The sequence below is a fragment of the Colletes gigas genome, unplaced genomic scaffold, assembly GCF_013123115.1.
Source record: "Colletes gigas isolate AHSC1104 unplaced genomic scaffold, ASM1312311v1 Colletes_gigas_Sc00067, whole genome shotgun sequence".
Taxonomy (NCBI): Eukaryota; Metazoa; Arthropoda; class Insecta; order Hymenoptera; family Colletidae; genus Colletes; species Colletes gigas.
The window spans coordinates 183,490-196,534 of record NW_025106696.1 but is presented as its reverse complement, the minus strand read 5'-3'; the positions used below and the strand labels follow the sequence as shown (position 1 = coordinate 196,534).

General features: G+C 36.4%; 1 protein-coding gene across 1 annotated transcript in view; it reads right to left on the bottom strand.

Annotated features, from left to right (window-relative positions):
• The window catches only part of LOC122403647, a 157,864-nt gene that overhangs the window by 70,799 nt on the left and 74,020 nt on the right, over nucleotides 1–13,045 (bottom strand). Inside the window, exon 4 of the mRNA XM_043407272.1 lies at nucleotides 9,752–9,966. Within this exon, the coding sequence (XP_043263207.1) occupies nucleotides 9,752–9,966 (215 nt within the window). The remainder of the gene's footprint in view (nucleotides 1–9,751; nucleotides 9,967–13,045) is intronic.

Sequence of the window (13,045 nt, the reverse complement as noted above, 5' to 3'; positions counted from 1 at the left end):
GTGTTGTGTATCACGATGAGTGTCTCCGTTACGTAACGGGGTACTTGGACGACGCGCGAGGAAATCCTGAGACCGATTACGTAAGCAACGAAAACGTTGGCCCGACTTGGCCATATTAGGCAGCCGTTTCGCCCAGTATCGTTTTAACGTGCAGTTCCGTTACTTTGCAAGTACTGTATAACCGAATAACACAGAACAAGTTTCACGAAACGCAAAACGTCCTCGTGTTGTCAAGTTCAACAAAAATATTATCATATTTTACATGTTTCCGACATCGTAGGACCGTTTCGCTGCATCAGATTGAATTTCAATATGGCGCGTCGTTCCGGTACCCTCGACGCTCAGAGTATTCAAAATACGTTGAGCGTTCAGGCTCGGTTGATATTCCAGATTAGTTGGGTGCTTGGTTATTCCAGACACTTTCCACAACTCAGCAGATTCAAAAACATTCAATAGTGGCAATTGAAATAATGCAGATCGGAAGTTTCTACGTTTGAATGCCAAAAATGTACCAATTATTTAGACATCCAACTGTTGATATTTCGTAAAAGAAATATGAGTATTTGTATAGATGTATACATATGTAAAAAAATTGAAACATTGCCATGGTTTTTGTAAAAATTATTATAGAATATTAATGTAAGAATTTAAGCTAATATGACGAAGGAAAAAATGACTCGTTTTCATTGTAAGAGTAATTCAGAATAAAAAATTTTTCGGATCTTGCTTGTTTCTTTAAAGTATTATGCTGGCTATCTTCGATCATGTAAGCTTCTGTGCGTCGCTTACGAAACCCATTTTTCCAGTTCCTTTGTTTTTCCCATCTGAGTCAAATATGGAACAACGGATGAATGGTTTACTTTCAATCGAAACGCTATTCCTCTTCTTGTTTGTTATGGATACAATATTTTTTAAAACATCGCTGTTAACGACATTTTCCAACCTTTAATTTTCGAACGAATAATTACCAGTCTTAAATAAGCTATACTAACATTCGCATAACCTCCAAATACTAACTTTATGTTTTCAACAACTTTTACCGCCATTTTCCCATGTTTGGAATATTCATGACTACGAATGATGCGATTTTAATGTTTTACATACAATAAAATGTATCTTACAATACATTTATGTATGTCTTTTTATTATTATTTTAAAATATTATTGATTTAATGGACCTTAGCTAATAAAAATATTGAAAAAACAATATTTGGTATGCACCAACTGTATATGTATGTATCGTATGTACCATGCGTAGTTTTTTGGCTTGGAACGAAATAGCAGTTTAAAAAGAATACCGACACCTTATGCGGCTGTTTAATTTACGATTCACAGAAACGCGCAAGAGGATCGCTCGCCAGCGTCCAGGATGTTAAAACTGCCCACGGTTCCCCTAACGCCCACTACGATCTTGAAGAATCAGCGATTCCCGGAGGTCAAAGACTCTGCTCACCTTCTTCAACCTTGTTTTGACTCATCGTGCCGCGTCGTTCCTCCGGGACAAATTGTTCCCCTCGGCATTCCAGCCCTTAAATTATGTAGACCCTCGTGCCAGCAGACGTATCGCTATTAGCTCGCTCGAGTTGATCTTTTCCTCCTCGATTAGGTGCACGTGCATGGAGAACAGGACAAGTGTCCCGGAACTGTTCTCCTGGTTGTCTACATAGTTCGGCTCGAAGAAAAACACTGACAAGAGGAATATCTCGAGTCCATCATCGATATTTTAATCAGCTTTTAACTATCTTTGGGTTTTTTTATACAGGGTATTCGGCCAACCGTGGGAAAAATTTTAATGGGAGATTCCAGAGGCCAAAATAAGACGAAAATTAAGAATACCAATTTATTGATCGAGGCTTCGTTAAAAAGTTATTAACGTTTGAAGTTCCACTATAGTGCGCACGCAGCTGTTCGCAGATTGCCGTTTTACAGGCAGAACTTTAAACGTTAATAACTTTTTAACGAAGCCTCGATCAACAAATTGGTATTCTTGATTTTCGCCTTATTTTAGCCTCTAGAATCTCTCGTTCAAATTTTTCCCAGGGTTGGCCGAACATCCTGTATAGAACCTAGCGATCATGTTTTAAATCGACTCATTCTTTTCTTCTATCATTTGTATAATTTTTAAATTTTATAAATGTTCAACACAAGGGGCTCTACTGAAACAATTCCATCAATAGCATCAGAGTTGTTTTCTTTTTTAATTCCAAGTAACACGTAAAAAATTGAATGTTTAGACCAGAATACTCCCTTATCTTAGAATAAGAAGATAATTTCCAAACCCACGCTCTGCTAGTTCAGCTTAAATTCCAAGTATCCTTCCAGCCAGAATGTTCAAACAATCAAATGCAAATTATTTAATAGCTCTTACTAGTCATCTGAGACTAGAAGATACACTAGAAGACAAGTCCAAATAAAACACCAGATATCTTCTTACGTAGAATATTCAAACAATCAAATGCAAATGACTTTAGTAGCTCTTAGAGACTAGGATACAGTCAAAGGTTAGAAATACAGTGTAAAAAAAAGGGATACATCAAAGCCAATAAAGAATCTAAAAGCTATAAAGTCTGAAAATGCAGATTTAATCGAATATTTAAACGAACAACGTAGTTCTGATCTTTTTCAAAGACTGACCGCTACAAATCGATTCCTATCGAGCAACAGGAAAGGGTTGTCGATCAACGGAGTGAAAAAAGAGGATCGAAATACGAGGAAGCAGATGCATCAAGCGTCTGGTATCAGTGGTTGTGGTCGGAATCGTGATCCGGCAGTTCATTATCGGCAAATGGAAGGAACCAGCGCAGCGTGGTCCGTTACGGACACGAGCAAACGTTTGCATGGTCAGTGTGTATCTATCGGTGACATAAGGCGTAGCAGCATTAGCTGTTGGTGCTGCTGGCATACTACATATCTCTCGCGTAACGCTCGTAAGAAGAAGGCCGTAAGTCCGGTCACATAACGGTCCAGTTATGGTATGGCGAGGAAGCGATCTCTCGCCTCGACACACGATTCCCTCGTTACACGAACCTGCCCTCCTCCTCCACCACCGTATTTCCCTTCTTCCTTTCTTCCTTTCTTCCCTTCTTTTTCCTCGTGTTGTTCGCCTCCCATCTGCCTCGTCTTCTCGAGTTGTTTCGTTGCTCTCTTCGTCTCTCGTTGGCATGTACCAGCGCGTGCATTCACGCCTCCGCGAGTTTTTTTCACCTGGTGTACGGTACGTGTGTACTCGTCGAGTCGCATGAGCGATCGTGATCGTCGATCGAGCTTCCTTGTGCTTCAATGCCGCGCCGCGCCGCGCCGCTTACACACCGCTTCTTTCGCAGCTCTGTTGTGTAACACCGCATGATGTCACAGACCACGCGTTCCTAAGATGTTTGTCCATTTTTTTTTTGCTCGTTTAAGGTCGCATCCACCGCTAAGCAGCGCGCGAACAAAAGATACCTGTTTACAGCTGCCAGAGTAAAACGATACGATAACTGTCGCTTAAACCTATTTTGTTAAAACACCAAGCAAATTCTAACCTAAATAAATATCTCCAACAACTACACACATGAAATTGAAATGGTATCAAGAAACCAATACGATGCAACGAAATATTTTTTTCAAGGTCATTTTTCTGAGCTTCCAACGTAGCTGACGCTAAAATACATTCGGATATGTAACATGTCGTAACTTTAAAATGACCTTTGTTTACGAATTCAAATTAAAAGAAATCGAAAAATTGTTGTCTATCTATGTAGATCGTAGACTTTAAAAGTGAAGACGACGCACAGTGGGGCCATTGCATGCCAAACGCGGCAAAAAGTGGTTTTATACAAATATACCCACAATGAAATAATGATTAACTAATAGTTAATAGAACACATGGGCCATGATTTAGTGTGATTTTTTATATCAATTGTCGATTTTTGATACGACTACATGATTTTGAAACGTTCAATCTTAAAATCATCAAAAAATTATAATCATCGTTTATTGTTGCTGGGTCATTCCATGCGAAATCGGACACTTTTCGGAGTACCATGTCGGATTTTGTTCTACTTTGAATATGTTGTAGTCTTTAGTGATATATAAACGTATCTCGAAGGATTTTTAAAAATTTTAAAAATTGTTGGTTTTACATCTGTTTGAAATATAGAGCTCCCTTTTTTTCAATAAATAATAGCTGCTAAAGTAAAGAAGTTATAAAAATGAAATTTTAGGTACTTGTAGCAGACCCATGGGAGTATCAAATAAAAATTATTTCAATTAATAAAAAAATTTTTTTGACTATTTATTTTGCAATTGTTTACAACAAATGTCATTTTTTTATAGCGGGAACATATTTAAAAATCTGAAAAAAATGGGCATATAGTCCTGTTTGTCCCCTTCACGGACCAAGTTTTAAAAATACGGACACTTTAAAATTGGCCTTATAAAAATTAATTGAATGGAACGCTGCGTCGCGTCGTGGCACGCTGGCTCGACCGGCCAAGTCACGCGTGCCTGCAACAGCCAAGCGACTATACCTGCTATTGTTACACATAGAGTGTTGGACTGCTGGAAGGTGTAACAGTTATTGGACACTCATTCTTTGTCAATGACACTTAGCATTATACACATTTAAGTTGTCAATGTTCAATGGAAACCACGAGAAGGTGATGAGTATTCTTCCATCGGGAGGCGGGATAGGATATGATGGGATGTAATGGGATTTGGTTCGGTTAAGGAATAATGGTTAAATTGTACGAATGATCATCTACCGGATTAAATTGTTTGTTATAAAATTACTTACCTCATAACAGCTACAACTGTTGATTTTTCACTGTCTGAATACATTCGGGCAGTTAAATGTGTTACTTCTTTGGTTGGAGTAAATGAATGAAAATTGCGTGTTCCACAGATTGTTGTAGCCAGTCCACGCCTTTCCAGCAAGAATTCCGAATGTTTCTTATATTCTTTTGTTGAGCTGAATTCCAAATGTATGTTTTTAATATTGGCAGTTACCCAATCAAATAATTTTTGTGGTGTCGTTATCTGGTCTTCCAACGGTCTTTGTAAACTAGCTCGAGCAGCAAGGCGTTTTAAAGAACCACCAATACCATCGCATGCATTTTTGCCATGCGATGTTGCAAAGTAATGCCATTCGGCGTTGATTCCAAAGTCTTCAAAATGGAAATTGAGATTTAATAAATTATATTTATTTTTATACTGTGATGATGCTCCGTCAGAAAAATATTCGATTTCCTTGATAGTTGTGCCATGTGTTTCCTTCAAAAATTCCACTAATTTCTTCTGGTATAAATGGACTGCAGTGCTGTCATGTTGGAGACAATCCGAAATAATTACAAAGTTTTCATGGTTTAAACAAATATCCAACTGATAATATGCAATGAATGTGTGTATTGTCGCCTGTTTGTTGGACCAATGATAATTTTGGATTTCGTCTTGGATAGCGAAGGAATAATTTTCCGCAAAATCGCCGACGACAACAAATTCATCAGGTCCTACATTTTCTTTAGAATATTTAAAAAAGCTGCTTTGACTTCTTGCAATAAAATCGTGAATTTGCAACTTTGGTAATCGGATTTCTAATTCATCTACAAACTGTGTTGCTGTTAAAAATGTACATTTTGAATTCAACTCAAAAGAAGAATATAAGGAACATTCGGAATTCTTGCTGGAAAGGCGTGGACTGGCTACAACAATCTGTGGAACACGCAATTTTCACTTATTTACACCAACTAAAGAAGTAACGCATTTAACTGCCCGAATTTATTCAGACAGTGACAAATCAACAGTTGTAGCTGTTATGAGGTAATTAATTTTATAACAAACAATTTAATCCGGTAGATGATCATTGGTATAATCCAACCATTATTTCTTAACCAGAACCTAATCCCATCACATCCCATCATATCCTATCCCACTAGAACATTGAACATCCTATCCCATTGAATATTGACAACTTAAATGTGTATAATGCTAAGTGTCATTGACAAAGAGTGAGTGTCCAATAACTGTTACATTTTCCAGCAGTCCAACACCCTATGTATAACAATAGCAGGTATAGCCGCTTGGCTGTTGCAGGCACGCGTGACTTGGCCGGTCGAGCCTGCGTGCCACGACGCGACGCAGCGTTCCATTCAATTAATTTTTATAAGGCCAATTTTAAAGTGTCCGTATTTTTAAAACTTGGTCCGTGAAGGGGACAAACAGGACTATATGCCCATTTTTTTCAGATTTTTAAATATGTTCCCGCTATAAAAAAATGACATTTGTTGTAAACAATTGCAAAATAAATAGTCAAAAAAATTTTTTTATTAATTGAAATAATTTTTATTTGATACTCCCATGGGTCTGCTACAAGTACCTAAAATTTCATTTTTATAACTTCTTTACTTTAGCAGCTATTATTTATTGAAAAAAGGGAGCTCTATATTTCAAACAGATGTAAAACCAACAATTTTTAAAATTTTTAAAAATCCTTCGAGATACGTTTATATATCACTAAAGACTACAACATATTCAAAGTAGAACAAAATCCGACATGGCACTCCGAAAAGTGTCCGATTTCGCATGGAATGACCCTGCTTTGATTCTTCAAAGTAAATGATGAGTAATTGAATTAAATGTACTTAGTACGTATTTAAATTACACCAAAGTACACTTTTATATCTCCAACATTTTTTGAGTTATAACTAATTGAACATGTTCAGTTTTCATTTTATTTTTTTAATTATGAATGCAGTGTGATTCAGTGTTCATTTTAGTTGCTTTTTGTAGAGTGAAGCCTTACCTTTTTTAAAAAAAAAAAAAGATGATCAACTGTTTCGGCACGTGCGAGTTTCGGCGATTGCGAGTATTGTTACGATTCTCAAAAATACATCAAAACTAGGAAACAATGCATACATTTCATTGTTTTTGCTTCGAATGCTATAAAAGTAGAAAATGATCACGAATTTGGAGCATTTGTCGTTTGACGTTCCTAACTTGTATGTTGTGAGTGAAATATTTAGTGTTAAAATAATGGAATTTCCAATTGAAGTAGGTAGGTACAGATATATATATTTGAATTTAGCCATTTTTCTTCATCTTCTATATAGTTTGTTAATACAGTTTTCGTAGCAAAAGTTTCACTTTAATAGAGTGACATTTTTTTTTAAATCCTAAGGTTCATCAGGAGTACGTGTGTTTTTAATGATGCAGTTTTATAACATCATGACACAGCATCAAAATCATGATTTTGAAAATAAACTAGAATTTTTAGAGTCGTCCTTAATGAGCCAGGATAATTATTCTATGGAGTACCAGAAAATTTTGAAAACAAAAATTGCAACTTTTAAATCCCGTTTCAGGAGAAGATGGCAATTAGCGAATAGACGACACGACCTTTACGAAGAGAAAACGAAAGAATTTATGAATCTATGAATGATTCTTCATCTGATTCTTCATTCGTAATTTAAATACGTACTAAGTACATTTAATTCAATTACTCATCATTTACTTTGAAAAATCAAAGCAACAATAAACGATGATTATAATTTTGGATGATTTTAAGATTGAACGTTTCAAAATCATGTAGTCGTATCAAAAATCGACAATTGATAAAAAAAATCACACTAAGTCATGGCCCATGTGTCCCATTAACCATTAGTGAATCATTATTTCATTGTGGGTATATTTGTATAAAACCACTTTTTGCCGCGTTTGGCATGCAATGGCCCCACTGTACGACGATTGGAAATCTAGGAATGTAAGTAAACATATTTACTATCGCACTAGTAGGGCTTAGGACCCAAGAAGTTGCTTTATTCGCAATTTTGATTACATGTCCGACGATTAAGAATTTTCTTTCGATTTGCAGTCTCGAGACTGAGAATTTCATTTATTGGGTTCCCACTGTGTTTCTTGGACATTTCTAGCCCTGCCAACTGAGTAAATCCCCCTTGGAGCCAGTGTACCGTGAAAGACGACATTTAAAAACGATACGAATTTCTCCATTTCGTGCTGTACGAAAGATGAACATGCCAATTCTAAAGTGATGCTCATGTTAGGAATCATTGCTGTACCAGAACAAGTGAAATAAAGCAAACTATTCATTTAATCATCAATTTCTATCACCTTCAAAGTAATCATCATTGCTTACGATAAAGTGCCACAGTTCTTTCCATGCTTCGAAGCATTCTAAGAAGCATGACAAAAGAGTTGATACAAATATAGTGTAAGGAATAGAGCTTACTTTGTAGGTAATGAAATAAAAATTTATGAATAAATGAATAATTGAAGTTTGAACAGGTCTAGGTAGCATATTTCGTACACTTGATATACCTGCAAAATTCGTGTTATTATTCGTGTAGCAGAGGTTATAGGATTAGACAATAAAACGACGCACATACTTTTTAGGTTATGTTTAATACATATAGTTGCATCATGGTACTGAACGCTATTCAACTGTTATACTGAAACAAAAGATGGTGTGCACGTTTGCCAACGAGGGAAAAACAAAAAATTTCCAACACGTGCATGTTTGCCAACATGGAAATAAGAAACATTTCCAACAATTCGTATATTTCTATTTATAACTCATCTAACTAAAAATTTCTTTCAATAGAGTGGCTAATACCCTGATACTGAACAAGGACTTGAGAACTCCTATAATTTTAAATATTTTAGTTGAAAATAATTGTGTATACTCTTGGGAACACGAAGCTAAAACACAAATTGAATAAGAAAAATAACCTCTGACAAAAATTACTAGCAATAAGAAACTGCTGGCGCCACTGTCGTCTCGTGGTGATACTGTGATTTTTTTCATTTCGCGCTCTTGTCGTCTGTTTTCTACAGCATATCAAGCCTGTGTCGGCCTGTTCGATTCACGAGTATAATTAACGATCTGTTTCGACTTCTAACAGGTTATGGGCCCAGATCCGGACTCAAGAGTGAATCGTTTCGTGAAAAAGTAATAACGTACATCAGCGAATAGCGACGAGTAAAAGTTTGGTTAACCACACGTACGAACCATGAGCTCATTAGCAGTCGCAAAGATCGAAGTTTTTGCATAAAAGAACTACGACACATGAAAAATTCAAATGGAAACTCTATTAATAAAGAACGATGGGACTACGTCAACGATGAAAAGGTAAAGCTGGAAATTATCAAAAGTGATGCGCAGTTGGCAAGACGCGGCGTTTGCGGTACGACAGAAACATGATGTTAATGCAAAATCCAATATAATTTTGTCCACAAGCCCCAAAACTTAAAGTGTAAGCTTAAACTGGAAACGATATAGCAATTCAACAGACTAATCCAGACCAAACATTCTTCTTCGGTTTATTTTAATTCACAGTTTTTAAAAATTAGACACGGTACAATAGCCTCTTTTATTCAGGCTCATAAAAGTCTGAACTCTCTGATGGAAGGTCGAACGGTTGATCGACCGTCATTAGCCTGGCTAACACTTGAGAGTTAACTTCGTTCGTATAACTAGCTATCGCAATTATCGCCATTGACGTGCGTCCAGAAATTGAGCAACGAAGTGAGAAGTTAATAGCTCGGATAATCCATATTGAAGGGAACAGTGTACCAGGCCAACTAACAACGTGCACGAAACATGCAAACTAGGTGGTAATTTCATCTCATCGATCAGGGTAATAAGTTATAATGCGGTCGATCTGTCTATGATTATCGTGGTTCGTTTCCATGAGATTACGAGTTGCTCGCTGTCACAATTCCCAAGACGGGTGAATTTTTGAGTTATTTAAAAACTTACCAGCTCGGTGGGCATAGTATTGCAAGACCTGAGGGGCAGGTTGTAGGTTATAGGGGTGGGTTGGCTCCTGTACTCCTGCAGGCAAGAACTGTTCTTTGACAATCCCCGTGGATACACCAGACCGTGGAAATCGATGTTGCCCTCAGTCGAGATGTAAACGATTATTGACTCGCTCGCACATTCGATTTGCACGGTGCTCGCTATCGCCGCGGTCGCTGAAAATTTACAAGAAAATATACATTTAACAACATCTTATATCTAACGTAGTGTTAAGTTCGTCGCGATATGAAAAGGTGCAGAACTAGAAACTAGCACGATTGTTAGCACACAGTTTGTATATTTATTCTCTATAACCTATTACATTATAGTATAACCGCGTGGCTCGCAGTCCGGCGAACTGCCCATCGCAGCGTCGGCGCACGACATGTGCGTTTGCAGCGCCTCCTGGCGATTCCTTTTAACAGGGTCTTCTACTGCGAAGTGTTTTTTCGGCTATTTTCGAGAATTTTTTGCGAATAAATTATAGCACCTTTTGCAGTCAAATTTACAAAATTTATTTATACATATTTCGGTGGCATTTTAACATTGTTTAGGCGACAAAAAAGTTAAAATTTTCCAAATTATATTCTTTAAGAAAATGCAAAACAAATATCGGTTTTTTTAAAAGTTCACACTAGTAGACCCCCTTAACCTTTCTGTATTTAGTTTTTAATTAGGCAACAAGTTACGTAGTAGGTCTACAAATTAATTTTTGGGATCGAAGACCTTACATACGACCTTACGTAAGATAAAAAGAACCATTAACACTGGACAAGTAGGAACACGGTGTTAGTTCAACGAGTAAGACAAATAGCTAGTAATAACGAAATTTCTACTTTTCCTTGATTTCTACGAATATGTGTTTTATGAATTGTGTCAAATTAGATTTTCCATTAGCATTTGTATGATTCTGTTAATTCTCCTGCAGTGCCTTAATTCTGCTCTTTAAAAAAAAAAATAACCCAATCTTTTCTACGTTTATTAAAAATTCAGATTTCATTAATTTTGTATGACTTATTGATTTATCGATACATCGATACATTTTTTACTGTAAATTTCGTGACGAGGTTCGACTCACAATCGGTCAACATCATTCCCAAGCATGAATGACATAACGGTACTTATCGTCGATTAATTGCAAACAATTCTTTTGTTCTAACGACATCCGATTAGAAACGGTTCATATTGAGCAACAATCTTTAATTCCGCAAGCGTTGTACGGTAATTTATTGTGATGCGAGCCACGTTTCGAGCCGCTAACGTCGAGTTTAATAACCTCTGATTCATAAGAATTTTCAACTCGTATTCGGGCTGAAAATAACAGCGAGCGATTACCTTTACGACTTGAAATAGGATACTCTTTGTAGCCAGGAGACAACGATCTCTGTTCGATGATTCTCATTATGTAATGTTTAGCATCCGTATCGGTAGACTTTTATTTTCGAGCTCTGAAGCCTAACTGTGTAATTATTTTCAGAAAAGGATAGGATACTACCTCTTGCGTGGCGTGTTTGAACATTCCTTGGTATAACTACATCGTATCGATTACACTACTAGAAAAAAGAAACATTCAACGTTGTTCTGTTTAAAAGCTAAATCATTTATTCAGTGTCCCGTTATTTCGTGACACAACTGAAAATTAAGTTTAATACATGTTTTACAATATTAACACGTTCATTTCCAAGATCAAAACCGTATAACATTTTGCAAAAGTAAAATTTTGATTTTGACCATTCTAAGTTACATAACCTAAAATTTGTTTCGGTACCTATTTTCGTAACCTTGTTAAAATTCACAAATCCTATCTAAATTTATTTCCCTCAACGTCTTAACTTGAGAATTAATTTTTCTAGCATCATAATGGTAAATCCTGTCGCCCATATGAGTGACGTGGCAGCCAAAATGTTAAATGTGCACCAACCATGAACAATACGTAGAATTAAACGTTCTTCAGCATTATTTTTGCAGGAAAACGAACTGGAGTTTCCTTGCTCTGTCCTAGCAGAGCGTTGAAAATCATAAAATACTTGATGAAACTTTTTGCTTTACAAGGAGTTGAAGAAATCTGCTTGACAGTGAACACGCAATATTACGTGTCTGTTTATTCACGGTTTATTAAAAAACGATCAGAAGCCTATTTCTAACAACCGTCTAACCACCATTACACCTTCTCGTCACAACAGAAAAATTAGCGAACATTTTTGTCTACTCCCTGGTCATTCCAAAACCAAGGAGTTACGAATTAGAATTATCTGCCCTCTATGCATACTGCGGGTCATCAATAAAAAATATTTAAAGAGTTACAACACGATGAAAATGAACAAAAAAAATAAATTTCTTTTTATTCGTTGAATCGATAGTTTATCGTTTTAAAAATAATATCCACGCATATGCATCATGTATACGTTGTTGCAAATCCAGCATATCATTTACCGGCGACGAGTAGACCATTACCATTAAATGACCCCACAAAAAGAAATCTAAAGGATCGAGGCCAGGTGATCGAGAGGGAAGCCATTTTACTACTGGGCCTCCTTGGAGGTTTCATTTAAATCTTGTTTCAGATTTCTACTACGAAGCAATCTTTCTTGGTATCGTAGGTCTTTGGAAGTTTGATTAAAAAGGTATGAGAAAAACACGAAACACGAAACGAACAGTAAATTATTATACAATATACTGGAACGAAAGAAGGATGTTATAAAATGGATGTAAGTACATGCCCATCATTATTGTTCGTCGCGATATGGGAAGGTGCAGAACTAGGGACTAGCACGATTGTTAATACACAGATTGTATATTTATTCTCTATAACCTATTACACTATAGTATAACCGCGTGGCTCGCACTACGGCAAACTGCCTATCGTCGCGTCGGCGCACATGTGCGTTTGTAGCGCCTCCTGGCGATGCTTACTGTACCCAATAATTATATGTACATATAATGTATACCACAAATATGATGGAAATGTTATTAAAAAAGTGATTAAAGTAGAAAGAACATAGAGTAAAACATGAAAAATTGTATGCTTCGATTGTTCTTAACTTTTAAAAAACTGACAAAAATGTTTTCAAAATTTTTTTATTTAAATACGCAGATATTTTGTTATGTATGTGCGGGCTGTAATCTCGAAATTACGATGAAGTCAAAATGATATATTGTTATTTTCGCAATGGATTTAAGTCTGCATACAGCTCTCGTAATGTTGGAAAATACAGTGAATATTAAACGTCGAAAGAGTTATTCACTTAGATCCAT